The sequence below is a fragment of the Schistocerca gregaria genome, chromosome 8, assembly GCF_023897955.1.
Source record: "Schistocerca gregaria isolate iqSchGreg1 chromosome 8, iqSchGreg1.2, whole genome shotgun sequence".
NCBI classification, from domain to species: domain Eukaryota; kingdom Metazoa; phylum Arthropoda; class Insecta; order Orthoptera; family Acrididae; genus Schistocerca; species Schistocerca gregaria.
In genome coordinates, this window is record NC_064927.1 from 455079670 (window position 1) to 455102186 (window position 22517).

A 22517-nucleotide genomic window follows, 5' to 3' on the forward strand; every position below is an offset into this window, starting at 1 on the left:
TTTGGAACGCAATGGGTAAGGATTACGCCCTCGCTGTCCCAGAACATGGACACCATCATTTTTTCAGCACTGGCGGTTACCCGAAATTTTTTTGGTGGTGGTGAATCTGTGTGCTTCCATTGAGCTGACTGGCGCTTTGTTTCTGGATTGAAAAATGACTTCCACGTCTCATCCATTGTCACAACCGATGAAAAGAAAGTTTCATTCATGCTGTCGTTGCGCGTTAACATTGCTTGGCAACATGCCACACGGGCAGCCATGTGGTCATCCGTCAGCATTCGTGGCACCCACCTGGATGACACTTCTCGCATTTTCAGGTCGTCATGCAGGATTGTGTGCACAGAACCCACAGAAATGCCAACTCTGGAGGCGATCTGTTCAACAGTCATTCGGCGATCCCCCAAAACAATTCTCTCCACTTTCTCGATCATGTCGTCAGACCGGCTTGTGCGAGCCCGAGGTTGTTTCAGTTTGTTGTCACACAATGTTCTGCCTTCATTAAACTATCGCACCCACGAACGCACTTTCGACACATCCATAACTCCATCACGACATGTCTCCTTCAACTGTCGATGAATTTCAATTGGTTTCACACCACAGAAAACGAGTGATTGCACACTGTTCAAGTAAGGAAAACGTCACCATTTTAAGTATTTAAAACAGTTCTCATTCTCGCCGCTGGCGGTAAAATTCCATCTGCCGTACGGTGCTGCCATCTCTGGGACGTATTGATAATGAACACGGCCTCATTTTAAAACAATGCGCATGTTTCTATCTCTTTCCAGTCCAGAGAAAAAAAATTCGTGTCCTTAGAACTTGAATGCACCTCGTATTATGTTGCAGACCATTGCCCACTTTCTTAAAAGACTTCTTGCACAGTAGATTTCCAAGTTCATCGGCTGATAACACATCTGGACTAAATGAGATCACAGTGGCTGAGGCTTTGATCTCTAATAGAGAAAGATAGGAATTCAAATACCGGTCATGTGATGCTGATAAAGGTTTTGCGCGTTTTTTCTAAATCACTGTAATGGATTATCAGAATAGTTTCTGTATTAAAGTGATGGCGAGTTCGATCTGTATTCCTTATCCAGTTGCAGATTCTTGTTGTATTCCAAATCGGATGTTGATGTGACTTGAAAGTCTAACCAACCTTCCGTCCATTTGAACACATTTTGTATTTCCTTGTGCAGAAACTTACACAGCCAATGTACAAAGACTATTCAGAATATAACCTTTTTTCGATGTAGCATGGGAAGCCATTCAGTAGGGGGGGATTCAAAAGTTGTAACACGGACTCGTAGAGTAGGTCAGTGTGCTTAGAACTGCAATATCAGTAGTGAGAAAGTCGCATTGCTTTTCATTGGCTACACTAGTGATTCAAAAGTAATGTTACAATTGAAAATACTGCCAAATGTGGAATCTGCTCTATGGACTGGTTTTGGTTGCAGTCTCAAAGTTGTTGCCATTCATCACAAAATTTGTGCTGTATGCAGACTGAATTCATTGAGTGAGAATAGGTGTTGGGTATAAGTGATGACACTTGTTTAAGAGTCGAAAGGCAATGTTTAAAATAGTGATAGAAGTGGGTGTCCGTTTGTATTCATCATTGAACTGGCATAGAAAATTGATGTAGAAATGTGTGAAAACTGGTGTTTCAAGATATCTCAACATTTAGAAAGAAGGTTCTTTTTAAGGAAAGGGTAACTAATTCAACGGATACAAAAAAGAACATAAAACTGTAAATGAAAGGTATGGGATACATTTTTTGTTTGCATCTGCACTTATTGCACCAGTGAGGCACAAAATTCTCAAGAGAGCCAAAATAATTTTAAGGTTGATGCAAGAAGAGAGGTAAAGTGACCTTTGGGATGAGATTTGAGCAAGCATTTTACTTAGAAGTGCTTCATATTCTACAGAAAGGTCAAAGATTCTAGTAATGTGCAGAAATGGCTGTTCAAAATGGCATTACATTGCGTGAGAACAAAATACAGCATAAAGAATGGAAACAAAAGTGATTCTCACTCAGTATTGCATATCAGTACATTCAACAAAGAGCTCTTTTGTACATCTTGAAAGTATGAGGCATACACTGTAACTCAGTGTCAGAAACACATCAGTATTGATTGCTTTCATAATCTTAGCTTTGTGAATTGTTTAACATGAGATCCATCTCGAAATTTAAGGCTTGATTAATTAGAAAATATGATAGCCTGAAGTAGCTAGCTTATTCCATGTACAGTGACCACATGTGTATGGTTACTTTCTTTTGCTGATCTAGGATTTTATATACTTCTATAACGTGCACTACACTCAGTGATTTGGCTTCTCAGTGTAAAAGAGCACAACATAGTGAAAATTCTCAGAACTGAGACTTTCATTAGTCTCCAGCATTAAGTAAAAGATTAGTAAAGCAATGTCATGTTGCATTTAACAAAGGCTGTATGAGTGTGCAGAATGAGGAGTAACGTATCTGGTGTCCAAACAAAACACCTTGTTGTGTGTGAATGAAAACCTGTATGCAGACTGTTGCTTCGGAAGATTGACAGGTGTCCTGTGCAACACTGAACCATACTTTAAAAAGAAATCATGTTTTCAGGAGCTCACTTCCCTCTGATATTCTGAAGGAGCTCATTTCCCTATGATACTGTTATATATGCTGGAACACAGTGTTTCTGATGACAGTATGGAGTCTGTACAGCATTTAATACACTGGCATTGTTCAGTTTTGCCACAGCCAAAAGAACTACAGCACAATCCACAATCAGAACTTTGGCTATTGTTTTGGGTCCAAAACCAGATCCTTCAAAAACTTTCATAACAGACACCATTCGTAAGTGTTAAAGGTCTTGCCACAGAACACACAAAAAGGTTACAATTAGGCAACCCTTCAGAGCCAGTGGCTCCTTCTTTGGGCAGAAGGATTGAAGGAGAAGGAAGAGGGGCGAAGAAAAAGGACTGGAGAAGTCTAGGAAAAGGGGTAGAGTTGGGAAAAGTCATCCAGAACCGCAGGTAATGGACCCGGACAGCATGTATCTTTGCACTTACAACTTTGTGCTGCTGAAACACTGTTTTTCTATGTTGTTGCAGAAATAGAAAGCTTATTTTGAGAAATTAGAACAACACAGATCAAAACACAGTGTTCATTGCAGTAGAGGAAGATACTGAAAAATCTTAACTATTCCTATTTCAGTTACACTAAACATGTACATTCACCATTACATTTTCAGTCTTCAGTCAATGGCTCTTGCCAAACAAATGCGCAAATTAGATATTCACTTGGTAGTGCTGATAGAAATCCCACTTTTCAACTGGGGTACATTGACACATATCAAGTCTTTCCTCTTGGCAATTTTGATTGGCAAAATTTCATCATATAAGATAAGGAAAACTGAAATGTTAGCTAGCAGCAGATTTCTTTTTGATTTTTGCAATACCTCTCTGTTTCTTTATAACACTTTGTCAACGACCACAGTTGAAGGACATTAACTTTTTCTTCTCCTTAGTGTAGTAGTGTCATCAGATAAAATATGTAGCCAGAAGTATGGAACAGAGTTACTTTGAATGAGCCTCTACTCAACCCTAGGTCTCCTGCACCGAGACCCTTGAAATCTTCTGGCTCTTTCTTGCAGACAATTAATTCATTATCCCTGTTATGGGCAAAGGCTGGATCCACTCATCTGAGTAATACTGCCACTCATCTGAGTGCATGAAACTATCATATGTTAGTCTCTATAGGAGCAATGTCCCTATCATGTGGCAGTAAACTATTCCCAGTAACTAATTTCTGTTCTACAGATATGAAATAATTATTGGAAAATCGGATTCTAGAAAAAAGGAAGTCGTCTGTCAGTTATTCTGCCCAATGCAACTCTCACCAGATTATCAAATTCTGAAACTAATCGTCTTTGAGTGGAGTGAAACGGATAAGAATGCCGAAAGCACACAGAAGCAGTTACTTCAGGCTGCATTCCCTGGGAAAGGACATGCATTGTGTGCACGCTTAGATCTGAACTTAAATAGTAACACAACACTTGTATGCTTGGAGGTGACTTTTTGCTTTGGAAACGATTCTTGTTTCTCCACAATGTCTGTCACGATCTTTGATACTGAGGAGACATATGGAATGCTTTAGTCTTTTGTCTTTGAGGAATGAAGTGCTCTTTAATTTGTTGATCAAAATTTGCACTTTACAAGGTGTAATACACAAAACATTACATAGTGTCTCTTGACAAATGTGTACTTGACTGATTTCTAAAGGTAAGTGATATATAAGTAAACGATGATGATGACTCTCTCGCTTCTGGTGTTCATCTCTTCCCATCAGCTATCTCATTGTTCTGTAAAGCCAAAAACTGTGTCCGATTCCTGTAACTGAGTGAGTAAAATCTCCAAAAGAGCTGTGCCTTATCCTTTTCCAATAAATCTCGACATGTAAACTGCCAGTTACATTTTCTTTTCTACATAAGAACTAAATTCCATCCTTAATATTTTGAATATGGCTAACAAAACCTGTGATATTTAGGTTTATGTTTGACTGAAAATCATATGAGAAATAGGAATTACGATTCAAACATTCCAGTTTTGACTGTTATACTATTATATAGAACTCTGTAAATATTTAACGTACACAACTTTTTAGCTATGTGAATTATGAGAAACATTTTTTCATTGTGAGTAGCAGTTACAATGTTGTTTCACTCACTCCATCAGATTGCAATTTTCCAGGAATGTGATTACTTATCCTCAATATATAAGGGCATCCATGGCCCCTCAGTGGCTAGCCATTATTGTCCTTCCACTCACAAATGTTAACTTTGTTTCCTTTCTGTATTCAGCTGCTTTTGGCTTTGCTCTCTACCACAACATTCACTGTGTCACCCACAATGACTTCACTCACAATGTTGTTTCCCACAAGAGGAATTCTGTGGGGTTGACAACTGTACTGAAAATAACACAAGGCAGAAAAAATTTAACCAGCATATGCATGGTGCCAGAAACAATGCTATTCCAACGCTCTCACTTCTGACAAAAATGTTGGTTACAATGTTGTTTGGGCAAACAATTTTATCAATAATATTTCAAAATTATTGCCAGGGACAGTTGTGAAGGTACTGTTTTCAACTTACTGAACAAATACTCTCTGTGTTGTTACAGCAGTGAGAGAAGCAAGAACAGATTTAAGTTTTTACAGTAGCATTCATCAGAAATAAAATATACATTAAAGGAAAGACAATGAATAATTCCCCCCTCCCTCTCCCTTTCCCTTCCTCCCTCTCTCTCCCTCCCTTTCCCTTCCTCCCTCTCTCTCCCTCCCTCCCTCTCTCCCTCTCCCTCCCTCCCTCCGTCTCTCTCCCATCATGCAGGTATGTTGGTGAAACAGGCTCTTGAGAAAATCATATGTTGTTGGCATTATCAAAATAAAATGCACGAGAGCTCCAAGTGAGAGGAACAAAATTCCCCGACAGAACAAACCAAATAACTGCCATATTCAATAGAGAGATAGTGTCAGAATAGTAAGCAGCATTGCATGTACCCATAAAAGTATGATAAGACCATTAGTATTGATATTTTTTATTAAATGACTTAATGGCTTGGATAATTATGGTCATTCTGTTTATAGTAAAACAGCACCCAAGAACAGAGGTGGCATTGGTAGAAAACTAAAATATACACGAAGACTTCCATATAATCAGCACCAGCTGCAAATATTGAAAGCTGAATTCATAAAATTAATGTAATTCAACATACTTAAAAATCCTGTACTGTTTGACTATACTATAATAATCCCAGTAGGCAAACAGTAACAGATTAAATTGCAAATAATGTGTGTAAAAGCATTATTGACAGGTTTTCTGCAAACCACCACCACCACCACCATCTCCTCCTCCTCCTCCTCCTCCTCCTCCTCGTCCATGCCATATAAGGGACTCAAAGCTCCCATGCTGGTCTCACATGTTGCCTCTAAATGCCTCCTCTGCTACTTCTTGCCAATTATTCATGCCCATTGTTTTAATTTCCATATATTTTGTAAATAAAAACTGCCTTTTCTTGCTGCACTGTGTTTTATTTCTCCTAGATGCAATTTGCCTGTTTCACTTTAAGACATCATCAGTGGGAGCTAGAATGATACAGTTTTGTTTTGATATGTGTTATTTATACATTACAAAACAGTTCACATCTGTTTGTTTTATGTAAATAAAACAACTATTTCTGTGCTTGCTGCGGAGGATGGCCACGTGAACAAATTCGTGTTTTAATTTCGTTTACTCATGTACACCAAGGTTTCCCCCTTGGTCTCTCACCAAATGACTTCTACATGAATATTCTTGAAACCACTTGTTCTTTTTTAATTCTCACCGACTGGCCTGCCCATCGAAGTCTTCTGAAACTTCTTATTGTTGCTTATAGTGATAGCATGTGGCTTTGTGTCTTCTCTTTCAGCTTTGCAATTCATTATCATAGTACAGACCAAAGATTTTCCTACAAGCTTCATTGTCTAATACTTCTAATTGTTCTTCCCTTTTAATCAAACTCCATATTTGTGCTCCAGAGGTTAGGACTGGTAGGAAGATCAAGTTATATAGCTTCATTTCTGGTTTTACTTGTCAGTAGTTTAGAGCCTAGAAGCTTTTTTATGCATTTTGAAGTCTCATTTTCACTTCTACTTGTCTCTGGTTTTGTTCCAGAAATTTGAACTGTTCAATTTGTTCAAATTTATGTCTGTTGATTATTAGATGTGAAGGCCTGCTGCATGCACAGTTCTGAATTTCAGAGGATACAGTTTTTGGAAGGAAACTAATCTAAAGATTAGTATCACAGCTTGTAACACCGCACTCCACTTCAGTGACGATGTTACATTACCCTTCCTCTTCTCTACACCTCTGTTTCAGTTATTCTTTTCCAGTCAGACATCATTAATTGATGCAGTGTATTAACTTAGTCCAATGACAGGTAAGAGATCATAAAGAAGTGGGTTTTGGTACGGATAGTGAAAGTTGTGACGCACATGAAATACTTAAAGATTAAAAAATGTATTTTTTATTGTTACAATTTTTCTTTCTACAAAATTTTGAAATTGCATTTGGATTCAAAAAATGCTGTATGTTTCAACGCCTAATGAATTATTGAAATAATAATTGGATCATCAGCAATCTTGTATCGTAATGCAACACAAAGAGTCAGTTCAGATTTCAAATAGTGATGATTTTTGTGGTATGGCAACAGGTTACAGTCATGTAAGCCAGAAATAATACAGTTATTCATTATAAATGATGGTTAAGCAACATTGTTAGAAGATAAATAAAAATGTCATGTATATCCCACTGATGTTGCGTGGAGATGAAGCATGGACCCATTGTAAGTGCAAGAAGATCTTGTCAGCAGCTGCTGGCTACCATAGGGTTATATTGAGAGAGCTCTGCCCATTGATCTGCACCTGATCAGTTGAACAGCCAATAACATTAAGACACACCAAATAGCATGGATATGATTAGAAAAACTTCATGTAGTATTTGTATAAGACTGCAATATTAGTTACAAAAGACCTAATGAATTGCTTCACACTGAATGTTTACATATACTGTACACACTATGTGAATGATTAAACCAAACATAATCTTGAAAGATGCAATTTTGCTCCCGTTAGCCCAAGGGTCACTTTTTGACTTGGCTGAGCCTTATGAGTGCTACCAACCAACTGTTTGTAATTCAGATATCGTTCCCAGAACACATGCAGTGCAAACACCATCAGCAGGCAAAGATTATTAGTGGTGTGCTTCCGGATGTTCTGCCGAGTTGTTTCCATTTCATAGAGTGGAAACAATAACTTGGCACATTGCGAAGTACAAATTAATGAATCACACCAAGAGGGAAACCTGAAAGACCACAGGTAAGGATTGTTTGTTGGTGGATACAGTTTAACCAGTTGCTGCTGCAAGACCGCTGATACCTGATGACTCAACATGCAGTGTTGTGAGCGAAAAAGCAGTTCCAAAATATTCACAAACTGTGAATCCCTTTCAACCTAGAGTTTTATTGACTTACTCTCACCCAGTCTTTCCTCCCCGAAGAAGAAACATAAGTTGCAAAGCAACAATTGTTATTTTCCAATTTTGGATACTTCTATTAACTGTGCCAGGAATGGCACTTAATGAAGTTAAATAATGGTAGGTCATTCTGTCTTCTTGTAACTTTGTCTGTTAACAAATGTGGCTTATTTTCATTCACTAATGTGATATGGTATTTACATAGTGGTTTAATTCATCTTTCAGGAAGAAAGTTTTCATTAGACAAAAGTTTGCTTTCATGATAACACATGGTGTTCATCCATAATTGTCAAAAAGACCACTGCTTAAGGAATCAGGAATTTTAATTGCACCCTCACAGTGCATATCCACCGCCTGAAATTTGTTGTAGGAGGGAGGAGGAGGAGGTTAGTGTTTAACGTCTCGTCGACAACGAGGTCATTAGAGACAGAGCGCAACCTCGAGTTAGGGAAGGATGGGGAATGAAATCGGCCGTGCCCTTTCAAAGGAACCATCCCGGCATTTAAATTTGTTGTAACTAATTCATTAGAGTTCATAAGAAGTAATGATGTCAATAACTACAATACTATAAGAAGGAAATGACCTTCATTACTTTTCATTAAAATCAGATTCCTGTTAAGAGAACATGTCAGTAAATGGTCAGCATGTGGTCATATTTAAATAAAATTAAGGTAGTAACTTATAAATACAGCAGAATGTGGTATTGTGGTAGTGACTCATAAAATACGTAATTAAGTTGGGGTGACAGCATGAATCTAGTTGTTAGGGAGATGGGTCCCAAACTGAGTTACATTAGAAGAAATCTGAGAAAGTGTAAATTATCGATGAAGGAAGTTACTTCTAGAACTGTAAAAACAATTAATAAAAGAAATTATTCAGTTAGTGAAGAGAGACGGAAATTTAATAGTCGTGGGTGACTGGAATTCAAGAGTAGGAAAAGGGAGAGGAGGAAACATAGTAGGCGAATATGCATTGGGGCTAAGAAATGAAAGAGGAAGCCGCCTTGTAGAATTTTGCACAGAGCATAACTTAACCATAGCTAACACTTGGTTCAAGAATCATAAAAGAAGGCTGTATACATGGAAGAACTCTGGAGATACTAAAAGGTATCAGATAGATTATATAATGGTAAGACAGAGATTTAGGAATCAGGTTTTAAATTGTAAGACATTTCCAGTGGCAGATGTGGACTCTGTCCACAATCTATTGGTTATGAACGGTAGATTAAAACTGAAGAAACTGTAAAAAGGTGGGAATTTAAGGAGATGGGACCTGCATAAACTGAAAGAACCAGAGGTTGTACAGAGGTTCAGGGAGAGCATAAGGGAACAATTGACAGGAATGGGGGAAAGAAACACAATAGAAGAAAAATGGATAGTTCTGAGGGATGAAGTAGTGAAGTCAGCAGAGGATCAACTGGATAAAAAAGACAAGGGCTAGTAGAAATCCTTGGGTAACAGAAGAAATATTGAATTTAATTGATGAAAAGAGAAAATATAAAAACGCAGTAAATGAAGCAGGCAAAAGGGAATACAAACGTCTCAAAAATGAGATTGACAGGAAGTGCAAAATGGCTAAGCAGGCATGGCTAGAGGACAAATGTAAGGATGTAGGGGCTTATCTCACTAGGGGTAAGATAGATACTGCCTACAGGAAAATTAAAGAAACCTTTGGAGAAAAGAGAGCCACTTGTATGAATATCAAGAGCTTAGATGGAAACCCAGTTCTAAGCAAAGAAGGGAAAGCAGAAAAGTGGAAGGAGTATACAGAGGGTCTATACAAGGGTGATTTACTTGAGGACAATATTATGGAAATGGAGGAGGATGTAGATGAAGATGAAATGGGAGATACGATACTGCGTGAAGAGTCTGACAGAGCACTGAAAGACCTGAGTCGAAACAACACCCCGGGAGTAGACAACATTCCATTGGAACTGCTGACGGCCTTGGGAGAGCCAGTCCTGACAAAACTCCACCATCTGGTGAGCAAGATGTATGAGACAGACAAAATACCCTCAGACTTCAAGAAGAATATAATAATTCCAATCCCAAAGAAAGCAGGTGTTGACAGATGTGAAAATTATCGAACTATCAGTTTAATAAGTCACAGCTGCAAAATACTAATGCGAAATCTTTACGGACGAATGGAAAAACTAGTAGAAGCCGACGTCGGTGAAGATCAGTTTGGATTCCGCAGAAATGTTGGAACATGTGAGGCAATATTGACCCTACGACTTATCTTGGAAAATAGATTAAGGAAAGGCAAACCTACATTTCCAGCATTTGTAGACTTAGAGATAGCTTTTGACAATGTTGACTGGAATACTCTCATTCAAATTCTAAAGGTGGCAGGGGTAAAATACAGGGAGCGAAAGGCTATTTACAATTTGTACAGCAACTAGGTGGCAGTTACAAGAGTCGAGGGACATAAACGGGAAGCAGTGGTTGGGAAGGGAGTGAGACAGGGTTGTAGCCTCTCCCCGATGTTATTCAATCTGTATATTGAGCAAGCAGTGAAGGAAACCAAAAGAAAAGTTGAAAGTAGGTATTGAAGTCCATGGAGAAGAAATAAAAACGTTGAGGTTCGCCGATGACATTGTAATTCTGTCAGAGACAGCAAAGGACTTGGAAGAGTAGTTGAATGGAATGGACAGTGTCTTGAAAGGAGGATATAAGATGAACATCAACAAAAGCAAAACGAGGATAATGGAATGTTGTCGAATTAAGTCGGGTGATGCTGAGGGAATTAGATTAGGAAATTAGACACTTAAAGTAGTAAATGAGTTTTGCTATTTGGGGAGCAAAATAACTGATGATGGTCGAAGTAGAGAGGATATAAAATGTAGACTGGCAATGGTAAGAAAAGCGTTTCTGAAGAAGAGAGATTTGTTAACATCGAGTATAAATTTAAGTGTTGGGAAGTCGTTTCTGAAAGTATTTGTATGGAGTGTAGCCATGTATGGAAGTGAAACATGGACGATAAATAGTTTGGACAAGAAGAGAATAGAAGTTTTCAAAATGTGGTGCTACAGAAGAATGCTGAAGATTAGATGGGTAGATCACATAACTAATGAGGAGGTATTGAATAGGATTGGGGAGAAGTGCAGTTTGTGGCACAACTTGACTAGAAGTAGGGATCAGTTGGTAGGACATGTTCTGAGGCATCAAGGGATCACCAATTTAGTATTGGAGGGCAGCGTGGAGGGTAAAAATCGTAGAGGGGGACCAAGAGATGAATACACTAAGCAGATTCAGAAGGATGTAGGTTGTGGTAGGTACTAGGAGATGAATCGGCTTGCACAGGATAGAGCAGCATGGAGAGCCGCATCAAACCAGTCTCACGACTGAAGACCACAACAACAACAACAACAACAACAACAACAAGAAAAACAATTGATGAACATTGTTATCCTTAACGAGCCAAGTTAACAGGAAACATGGAATATATTTGTAGCCCATCCTACTCATCATAAGTTTCTGTAGAGGAAGGGTGTCCCAGACACTTGGCACCTTCCACTGAAGTTTCTTATTGCAGGTGCACTGTGTTCCATTTATATACGTTGTGTTGAATATGACAGTTAGAATTTCACTCATATAAATTCATAGACACGGTTGCTATTCGTGCATTATGCACTACTGGGAAATAAAAATACATGTTGCCTTTGGCCATTCAATTTGAGGTGGACTGTGTTTTTTTACTCACAAAAAATGGTCACTAAAGAATGATGTAGTATGCGGGAAATATAATACTGCTGTGGAATGTCTTACTAATACCCTACTCTACCCAGCAACCTTTATATCTACACCTTATATTAATTGTCAACGATAGGTTCTAACACGGTGGTTTCCAATTTGGCGGCAATCACCACGTGAGGGGTAAGATGTAATTTTCTGAGGTGTAAAAACAAAAAGTTTCCATTGTATTTCCATCATAAAACTAAATTGTGTGCATGTGTGTGTTGTATATATATATAATAGAGGGAAACATTCCACATGGGAAAAATATACCTAAAAACAAAGACGTTGGGACTTACCAAACAAAAGTGCTGGCAGGTCGATAGACACACAAACATACACACAAAATTCTAGCTTTCGCAACCAACGGTTGCTTCTTTACGAAAGAGGGAAGGAGAGGGGAAGACGAAAGGATGTGGGTTTTAAGGGAGAGGGTAAGGAGTCATTCCAATCCCGGGAGCGGAAAGACTTCCTTTAGGGGGAAAAAAGGACAGGTGTACACTCGCACACACACACATATCTATCCGCACATACACAGAAACAAGCAGACATTTGTAAAGGCAAAGAGTAAGGGCAGAGATGTCAGTCGAGGCGGAAGTAGAGGCAAAGAAGTTGTTGAAAGACAGGTGAGGTATGAGCGCGGCAGCAACTTGAAATTAGCGGAGGTTCCAGAATTTCCTCTCCAACCTTAACTCCTTTGGTTCCATCAGATTCACCTGGTCCTACTCCAAATCCCATGCCACTTCCCTTGATGTTGACCTCCATCTGCCCAATGGCCAGCTTCACACATCCGTCCACATCAAACCCACCAACAAGCAACAGTACCTCCATTATGACAGCTATTAGCACTGTTTTGTAATACTGATTACAAAAGTCACCAATAAATTTATTTTTTAAATACTAGCAATAAAGCATGACCCAATGCGGTGGGGTTTCAGTTTATGAAACAAATGTGTTCAAACATCATCATCTTCACATAGTCCACTCCCTATGCATACTCTCTGTACCAAGCACCTATGACAGTAAAATTGAGACACACACGTCACATATGCTTAGAAATCTCATAAAAATGCCCTGTTTGAGGTGCGTGTAGTTATCACAATACACCAGGAATTGCTTCCTTATTCACTTTGCAACAATAAACAAACTGACAGCAGAACACAACAGTAACTATGTAGTGGGTACTACACTGGTGTACAGCTTATACTGTATTATTATTATTATTATTAGTGGAGTTGGAGCTAGCACTTGTAAAGAACTGAGAATTGCTCCATTGTTATTTTAAAAATGAAATTAGAAATAAGCAGTAACAGTTAATAAAGTCTTTAAAACATCTTCAAAAACTAAATATCATTTAATTTTCTTCACTTAAAAATGAAAGGGTTCACAGAAAATTATTTTCATTTTTGAAGTGTAGTTAGGTGCTAATGTTGAAGATGGTCGTGGTGGTGGTTGCGGCAGGGGAGAGGCGTGGGCGTTACTGACAGCTGATTACAATCAGCGGTAACCATCTCAAAGGATGGGAACAACTTACAAACAAACACATCATTAAGAATTGGCAGACTTTTGGACTGTGTGTATAGAATTTGAAATGGGCCTTCCTGAAATTATTTTGAGACAGAAATTCTTATTTTCTTGTTCTTTATTCAAAAGTCTCCATAATAAAAGTTCAGTAATAACGACGTACCATACCCCCCTTGACAATGAAAACAAGGAATATTAAGACAGACAAGGGTTCTTTCTTTAATAATCTTGTACTTTATTGAACATGGTAGTTTTGTACAGTAAGATCACATAATTACATAGTTCACAATTGACAACATGAAGCACATTTCATTGTGCCCTTAACATATGGATACTGATCTTTACATAACAAACTATATAACTTACTTTCCAAAGAACAATCTTTACACTACCATGCAACCAGCCGAAGCCAACATTATTACATCATCAATGGCTACGGCCATCTGCTTTCTTTACACTTTCACTTTCATCACCATCTTCACCCTCAGTATCAGCATCACTTTCACCACAACTGTCATTGAGGTCACTTTTCTCCTGAGTGCGCCTGTCTCCAGTGCTTTCTTCATTTTTTGTTTCATTGTTTTCCTCCTCTTGGCATGTCACCTTATCATCGGTGTCACTTCCTTTACTGGCGGCAGTACTTTCATTGTCAGAGCTTGTGTCTGTGACTGAACCTGAGGCCTTCTTACCTTCCTCACTCTCCAGGAACTGTTCCCATTTCTTCAACCGTTTTTGCACTTCTTCCTCTGTTTCCACAATTCTGTAATACACGGTACATATGTTAGTTTACAGTATCTACTGATTACAGATATGAAGTGTGATCAAAAACTAATGGCAATTAAAGTTGTGGTCTTTATATGCCAAGTTTTGAATTTTTTTTTATCTTATTGGTACACATGTTCCTGATGTATGTTTGCATTTTCAGATGTTTTGAATATTTAGTTTACTGTTGATAGTCAAATTGGTTATACATGTTTTTGTGTGGTCAGCGAATTTTTACTTTTGAAAAAGAAGGATCAAAGAATTTGCATTAAATTTTGCTTGAAAACATTGAATATCACTTTTGGTGAATCTACTATGAGTAAGACAAGAGTTTACCAGTGATATAAACATTAAAAAAAATTTAAAAAAAGATCGAGAAGACTTTGAAGACAACTACTGCCCTGGAGGCCCTAGTATATCAATTACTGATGACATTGTGTAATAACTGGAAAAAATGGTTCAGAAAAATTACCAGATCACCATCAAAGAGGATGAAACATGTAGCAGCAAAGTGTGTTTCTAAATTGTTGAATTTTGACCAAAAACAACGTCGCTTAGGTGTCACTCAGGAACTGCTGAGTGAAGATCAGAACATCTAAAGAGGGTTATAACAGGTGACAAAATATCTGTACACAAGTATGATGTTAAAACCAGGCCCAATCATTCCAATAGAAACTGTCCGAGAAGCCAAGACTGGGAAAAAAAAAAAAAAAAAAGAGGACAAGTTCAATGCTATGTGAAGGTTGTTATCACTGTTTTCTTTGATTAGGATAGTCCATCATGAGTTACCACCTGATGGTCACATGCTCAATAAGATAGACTACTTAGAAGATATGTGCTGCTTGTATGAAGCAATCTGAAGAAAGCCATCAGAACTGTGGGAAAACCATTTGTGAAAATTGCCCCACACCTCAATGCATGTTTGTGATTTTTTTTGGCAAAAAAAAAAAAAAAAACATTATGTTGCCTCAGCCACCATATTTGCCAGGCATAGCCCTCTGTGACTTCTTTCTATTCCCGAGGCTGAAGAGAACCATGAAGTTTTGTCACCACTGATGAGACAAAAACAGAATTGGTGACAGTGCTGAAAACCATAACATGGACAGATCTAGAAGTGCTTCCCAGATTGAAAAAGTGATGGCACAAGTGTATTATATCTGAGGGGGATTACCCTGAAGGGGACAAAGTTGATGAATAAAGATAACTTAGAAAAACAAAAATTCCTGTTACTTTTTTGACCAAACCTCGTACATACACTATGCACACAATTCATTCCTTAAATGTAAAGTTGACATAATTTTTGAAACTAGTGAGAACTGATAATTAGGTGCTGAAATGGAGACAACATCTAAGTGCAACATATTTGGTATCTTAAATGGAGGATGAACACGAAGTAATTACATTTCATTATTATTTTCACCTCTCTGGATACATTTATTAATTCTTTTTCCTTTCCTAGACCTATTTTGATTTTTCTTCTACTTAAGGATCCATAAGCTACTTGAGGTTAATTGAAGTTAAGTAAACTACTGCATTTAACTCGCACTTTCTTAAGGGGTGTAGGACGTCAAACTGGCCGACTTGGAGCAAGGGAGGCATCACAGGACATTTTAATTTCCAGTGTATATACTTTTACAAATAAATTCATAAAACTTTGTCAGCATCACCAGGAAGGATTCAGGACTCACACTGATTACAGAGGAAGTTCAAAATCATAACAAAATAATTTTTTTTACGTATGAAACTTCATCATTTTTTTCCCTTACTAATGGCTTCATTTGTTGCTATAGGTACACTTTTCTTCACAAGTTAGAGAGATTCTTCAATGAATTTTGCACAGCATACATACCATACTTACAGGTGTATGAAACTCTAGGATTTATTTAATTTATGAAAAAACGAATGATCTGTTGCATTTTAAATTCCATGTTTAGAAAAAAAAACAACACAAATTTTGTAGTTAATTACCTCAATTTTTACCAATGTTTTTAATAGATTTGGAAAATTCTAGAGTTTCATACATCTTTAAGTATGGTTTGTATGTTGTGCAAAATTCATTGAACCATCTCTCTTACTTATGAAGAAAAGTGTACCTATAGCAACAAATGCTGCCATTAGTAAGTGAAAAAAATGATGAAATTTCACATGTAAAAAGAATTACTTTGTTATCTTTTCGAACTTCCACTGCTTTGAGTGTGAATTCTGAATCCTTCCTCGTCATGCTGACAATGTTTTATGAATTTATTTGTAAAAGTATGGACAGTGGAAATTAAAATGTCCTGTGGTGCCTCTCCTGCTCCAAGTCAGCCTGTTTGACGTCCTACCCCCCTTTATGAATTTAACATAATTGACCTACTGACTTATTTAAGTACCTTGGAAATACTTTTAAATTTTAAGAGGGATTTAGGTATTAAATAAGTTCAATAAACAAATGAACAACTTCTTGAAGTCTACTAATGATGAGTCTTTTGCAGCCTTGAATTAAATTTGAGAAACCAAAGAAAGGGGAAAGAAAATATTCTGTAAGAAATTATAGCAGTTTGGGGAGATGCTTAAGAAATAAAAAAAAGTTCTATTAAACACAAATGGTTGAAAGCACAGACATCATGCAGTCATTATAACTGTGGTACATGAACTGTAATTTAATTTATGTGGATCACTTTTCCCCATTAGGTTCCAGTTGGGGGAGGGGGACATTCTTTTCCGGCCTACTATGTGACTACACCTTGATTGATAGCAGCAATCTGCAATATTGATTGTATTCAGTAGGTACTCAGGTATTTCTATAAATACCCAGAAGAATAGCTGCTCTATGAAGTGTTTAAATGAAATCATTTCTGCTTTGGCTGTTGAAACATTATTTATTGTAACTGAAATTTCTCCATATAATCATTTTCAAGCATTGTGGGATGTTGCAACCCAATCAATAATATAAGGTCGTGCCATGCTGTGTAAGATCTGTAAATTTATCAGCTGTTCCATTTACATATACATTACATTATTATTTCACCAGCACTGTAAACACTGAAGTTTAAATTTTGTTCAGTAGGAGAGGTAACTGGATCACAAAAGCAGCTAGTTACCACACCTACTACCCGAAATTTAAACTTCAATGTTTACATCATTATTCCACCAGCTCCATAACATATGTGTTATATGGACTAGCTGATAAATTTACAACACCTCATGCAAATGCTCTTACACAGAATGGCACAGCTTTGTATTATTGAGTGAGTTACAACATCCCACAATGCTTGAAAATGACAACATGATAAAATTGCAATTGGAATAAATAATGTTTTAACAGCCAAAAGCAGTAATGATTTCATTTAAAAATTTCACAAAGGCTATGGACACAATTATCATAAAACTTCTATATTCTATGAAGGTTTTTGTGACATATCAATGGAATATCTTACATCGGAAAAATGCAGCAGTACAGTATGTCTCCCTATGTTGCATGAAATGTATACATAACATAAGACTTGGGCAGGAAAATAAAATTGAAATGGTCCCAATGCAGCTTAAGTGAAAAATCAAGTCTGATTTTGAAAAGAAATCTGTTATCTACTCAGATAATGGTTTCTAGGACATTATTATTCAGTAGGAAATATACGAGTGTCAACAAATACTGTTAATCGAGGTACGGGGTATGCACTCAGCACAGCTTGACAACCAGCTTTAAAACAATGAGACGGGATAGGCAGCAGCCTGGATTGTGTACGGCAATGGTGCATGCCAGATGTGAGTTGCCAGCTACATAATCAGCTGGGCTGTTGTTAAACTGTTGTGAAGCGGCCATTGTGGGATTTAAATGCCCAAGCCACCAATACCTATATAATGAGATGGACTGCAAAATATGAGTACTTTGCCAGAAGATGGAAAAGGAGAGTAGTCTTTCAATAATGTCACACTCACTCTGTGATCTAAAGCAGCAAGAAGCTTTTGAAGATTTTTGACAGCTGACAATGCTTCAACCAAAGATTATGTTGTGATGGGGCAAGACGTGGAAAAGTTTCTCTTAGTGTTAGCACATGTCATTTTTATATATTGGCATAAATAACAAGTCACATCCTGTTCAGATTCTACAACCGGGTTGATGAACTGGTTCGTAGATCACAGGACACAAAGGCATACTAACTTCAAGAGAACACCACCATTCATAATCACCATATTCAAATAGCTCTTTGTGAGAATTACACTCTTGCTTATATAATCCAAATTGAAAATAGAGTTGTTACTCTCTTCAATCTAAAGGGTACTGTTAGTAGGCAAACCTCTTGGTGTACTTACTTGTACTTTGTCTTCCCATCCCATGTTTCAGCTGTTATTTTCCTCTGGTTATACCATCGGCCATTCAGTAACTGAATACAGGCATCTGCTTCTTCTGGTTCCCTAAAAGTTACTTGTGCAACTCCTTCTGGATGTCTCTGAAACAGGAGTGGAAGCTATAAAAAAAATCTGTGATTGCAAGAGCATGTGTATTTTAAAAACTGTGAAAACAGATACAACATTCAATATACATAGTAAACAATAAAAAGGAAAAAAATGTTAATTAAATAAAAAACTAATTAAGTTGATACAGTAAGCAGTGTGAAAACTACTAGAGATGTAAACAGTTATTTGAAAACCACATGCCAAAACTAGTCAAGTCTACAACATATCTGTAACATAAAAAGGCATTGATATTTTACAATGTTTCTCATTCCACATCTGCCACATAACTGTGGATTCCACAACAGGTATTTCATATAGCGAATTATTTGAAGGAAAAATATGACTACAATTTTCTTAAAAAGTAATGCAGACTTTACTACAGAATTTAGTGTGTATACAACACAAAACATTGCTGAAGGAACCTGTTATACCTCATTAGTGATTCAATACAGGGAACAAACATTTTGAGCAAGTATTTTGCTGGATGCTCTATGCTTTAACTTTTTTGTCAATGAAGACACATTTATCTGTAGAGTTTAAATAAAATAGTGCACACACTCACGAAGTGATTCTCAGAAAGTGAATTTATTGAATTACGGATTCATCACATAAGTGACATAAGGTTTCCTTACCACAATGGTATTGCTTGTACTCTTTAATGTATGTACATGAGCAGAACTGTGAATACTCACATCATAAATGACAACACGGCGCACATCACCACACTTCTGACACTCTTCTCGTAATTCTTGCTGGTACTCCAACAACAGTGATACTTCCTTATCAAAAATCTGTGGTTCAAATAAGTTCTTGATTATGACAACCCTTTCATGTTTGGCTCTCTCTCCTCTCAGCTTGTCTGGCTGCCATGCAAACAACCTATGTGGGAAAAAAAAACAAATGGAAAAAAGCTGTTGCCATAAAACTACGAATTAAGACTAGATTGCAAAATTTTATACTATAAGTTAAGTTTCACATTACTGCAACATTTTAGCACAAAAGAAACATTTTTAAAATCTGATTCTTTAAAACTAGTTTTCAAATTTTCATTTTCAATGGTAAAAGGAATCAGAAACATGTCTATTCATATGGAGTATTCACTTTTCCAGTACTTTTTATATTTCAGAGAAAACTTCTTTATGCTACGCATCACAATATGCAGGAGGCTCGAAGAGAGAAGATAATAAAACAATGGCACAAATTTAAAAATGAGGAAATTTAACTTGTAATATAAAATCTGTTATAAACTGAGAACAGGAAGCTGCTGAAAAAGAGAGTCATTCTATTTCAAACTACCGCAATAACAAGAAAAGTAAAAGCTTATATGTATATGACAGCAGCAAATGCTTTTCTACACCCACAGACTAAAACTGTAACTTAAAATGAAATTTGTATAGTAAAACTGTTTTAGCTGTAGAATTCAAATGGTAGACTAACAGCATGAAAGTTTATCTTCAGAACCTGTTTGAAGAGTTGTAAGTAGTGCCTATAAACACTCCTGATCTTACACATAGCACATAACAGAATCAATAACAATTAACATTGCTGTTATAACAATGGTTAATTAGTGACAAGATATTGTAAAACAGTGGAAAACATTTTGCTTATAAATATTCAGAAAAAATGCTCACCAACTACCTTCATTGCATATTTGCACTTATGTAACAGGTATTCAGTGTAACTGCAAAGCATAGGCCATAACTTAGATTGCATATATCGCAGATGATCAAAGGTACTGTTTCAGCTGTACATTTGTAATGCAGATTTGATTTACATGGGTCTGTACCACCTGTGTTGAACAGTAACTAGCAAATCTACTAAATTACTTTTATACAACAGAATTCCAGGCACAAACCGCAACAACTTAAGGCACAACAATGACTCCCACTACGTACTGCCTAGTAATGTTGTGCATTATTTTGCTTTATTTTGTATGAAGAATAAGTAAATACTGGCAACAGAGTAACTAAATCATGCACACTAAAAATTCCTGCCTCACTAAGGTCAAAGTGAACCAATGTCTCTTCATACAAATCAAGAAGGAGAAACTCATGTAATGCTCCTCATGGCTGAAAATCTAAGCACATTGATAAAGCTACTGACTGTAGTAACTCTTACAGTTTCATAGCATTGTTCACCTCCAGAGGATTGATTTCCAAGGAAAAAATTACAAGTCACACAATACCGATTTACTTCTAAGAGCAGATAATGATGGAAATTCCTGGATGGAATAATACATAAAATAAAAGAAAGGCAACTACTCACCTATAACTGGCCGGTGTGTCATGCCGCAGCTGTGGTAGTGTGTGAATGTGTGTACTTTTGGTAGTGAAAGACGAAGAGCTCAAAACCACGTGTGAATACTGTTTTCTGTTGTGTGTTTTAAGTGCCACACGCCAGCCAACTATAGGTGACCGGTTGACTATTTTATACATCAGATAATGGTGACATCTTTAATTACAGTTCCTTTCATTTTATGAAACCACACGATTTCTCAGAAGTTTAATGCCACAACTGCAGAGTATGGTCGAGCCACTCGGAATCGTTATACAGGCAGTGAGCACATCCAAGGTCACTGTTAGTATAAAACCCTTGTGTGGTGAAAACCATTAGGTCAGTAATCTGAGTATTGTGTAGAATAACACTATTTTTACTCTGTTTAGATACCCTAAAACCTTCTAACAATTATACCTAGAAAGCCTCAGTAATCAAACTGGAAATCTTTTGCAACACAGAGAAAAAGCCAGGTGTCAGGAACTGTGGCAGTGTTTCATCTGCCAGTATGTGGTTCCGGGACAATACTCACTTCTCCTGCATCTTCTTAATCTTCTCCTTGTCCTTCTTACGGCGACGCTTGGGCTTGCGGCTGGGGTCGTAGGCGCCCTTCATCTGGAACTGGGCACGCTCCACACTCAAGCGGTGTCCGCGCAGCTCGTAGCCATCCAGCAGTTGCAGTGCCAGGTCCACGGACTCCACCTGCAACACCACACACCACATAACTGCTGTGTGATCTGTGAGATGCAAGTCCACAGACTGACCAATACTCAATACTATTTTCCTTATAAATATCCACATCTACCCAATGCCTGAAGTTATACTGCAAGCCACATTTACACCATTCTGAGATGCCCATGAGTCACATTCATGAAAATGCCTGAAGATTACTATTTATTAATACAAGTAATTTCAAGATCATTAATCATGTACATTTCAGCTGAACAATGGTACATACACCAATCTGAAATTTCATAACTGAAGACGTGATATTTCATGGAATCTTGATCAAGTGTATTTATAATGAAGTAAAACATCATCCATATCACTTGGTATGTTTTATTAGCATAACCAATTTTGACCTGTGATACAAATCACCTTCAGATCCATTACTGCTAAGCACAGCTTATCGTCAAGGCAAAGAATCAGTTGAAAATATTTTGGAACATATAATGTGTTTGAACACTATGTAACACCTAGAAGAAAATGATCTATTATCACATAACCAAAAATATTGTTCTCGTGCAACACAGCTGGATCTTTATTCATACGAAACAATGATTGCTGCTATCAACAAGTGGTAGCAAGTTGATTCCGTATTTCTAGATTTCCAGGAGGCTTCACCATTTCTCACAAGCACCTTCTCATCAAATTGTGTGTCTATGTACACTGCTCAGCAAAACTTACGGACAAGATAGGTACAGTAACATAACATATTAACTATTTGGTGACAACGAATGAGTCCGTGGCAGCATGCTGCCACATCTCCCAGTAGTCCATGTAAAGTTCGACATTACACGGTGTGAAATCAGCACAACTATAGTGCCAAACAGGGGTGGCCCCACAACACGAGCCAGCTGCAGGAACACGATAAAATAGTGCGTTGTCAATCAGCGAGCACTGTGGTCGTGTTAATCATTACAACGTGGCCTGGAGACAACATCTGGATGACTTCACACAGCCAAGAATCATTCAGAAACTGGAAGAAGAACGAAGTGCGACAGGTGTAAGCCAGGAG

The 22517-nt window shown here is 37.5% G+C and overlaps 1 protein-coding gene across 1 annotated transcript in view; it reads right to left on the reverse strand.

Moving 5' to 3' along the window:
* Positions 1–13517: 13517 nt before the first annotated feature.
* LOC126284937 (HIV Tat-specific factor 1 homolog) overlaps positions 13518–22517 on the reverse strand; it is a 521685-nt gene continuing 512685 nt past the window's right edge. Inside the window, exons 5-8 of the mRNA XM_049984199.1 lie at positions 21312–21481; positions 19198–19384; positions 18362–18498; positions 13518–14066 (exon numbers count right to left, since the gene is read on the reverse strand). Of these exons, the coding sequence (XP_049840156.1) occupies positions 13733–14066; positions 18362–18498; positions 19198–19384; positions 21312–21481 (828 nt within the window). The 3' untranslated portion in view covers positions 13518–13732. The remainder of the gene's footprint in view (positions 14067–18361; positions 18499–19197; positions 19385–21311; positions 21482–22517) is intronic.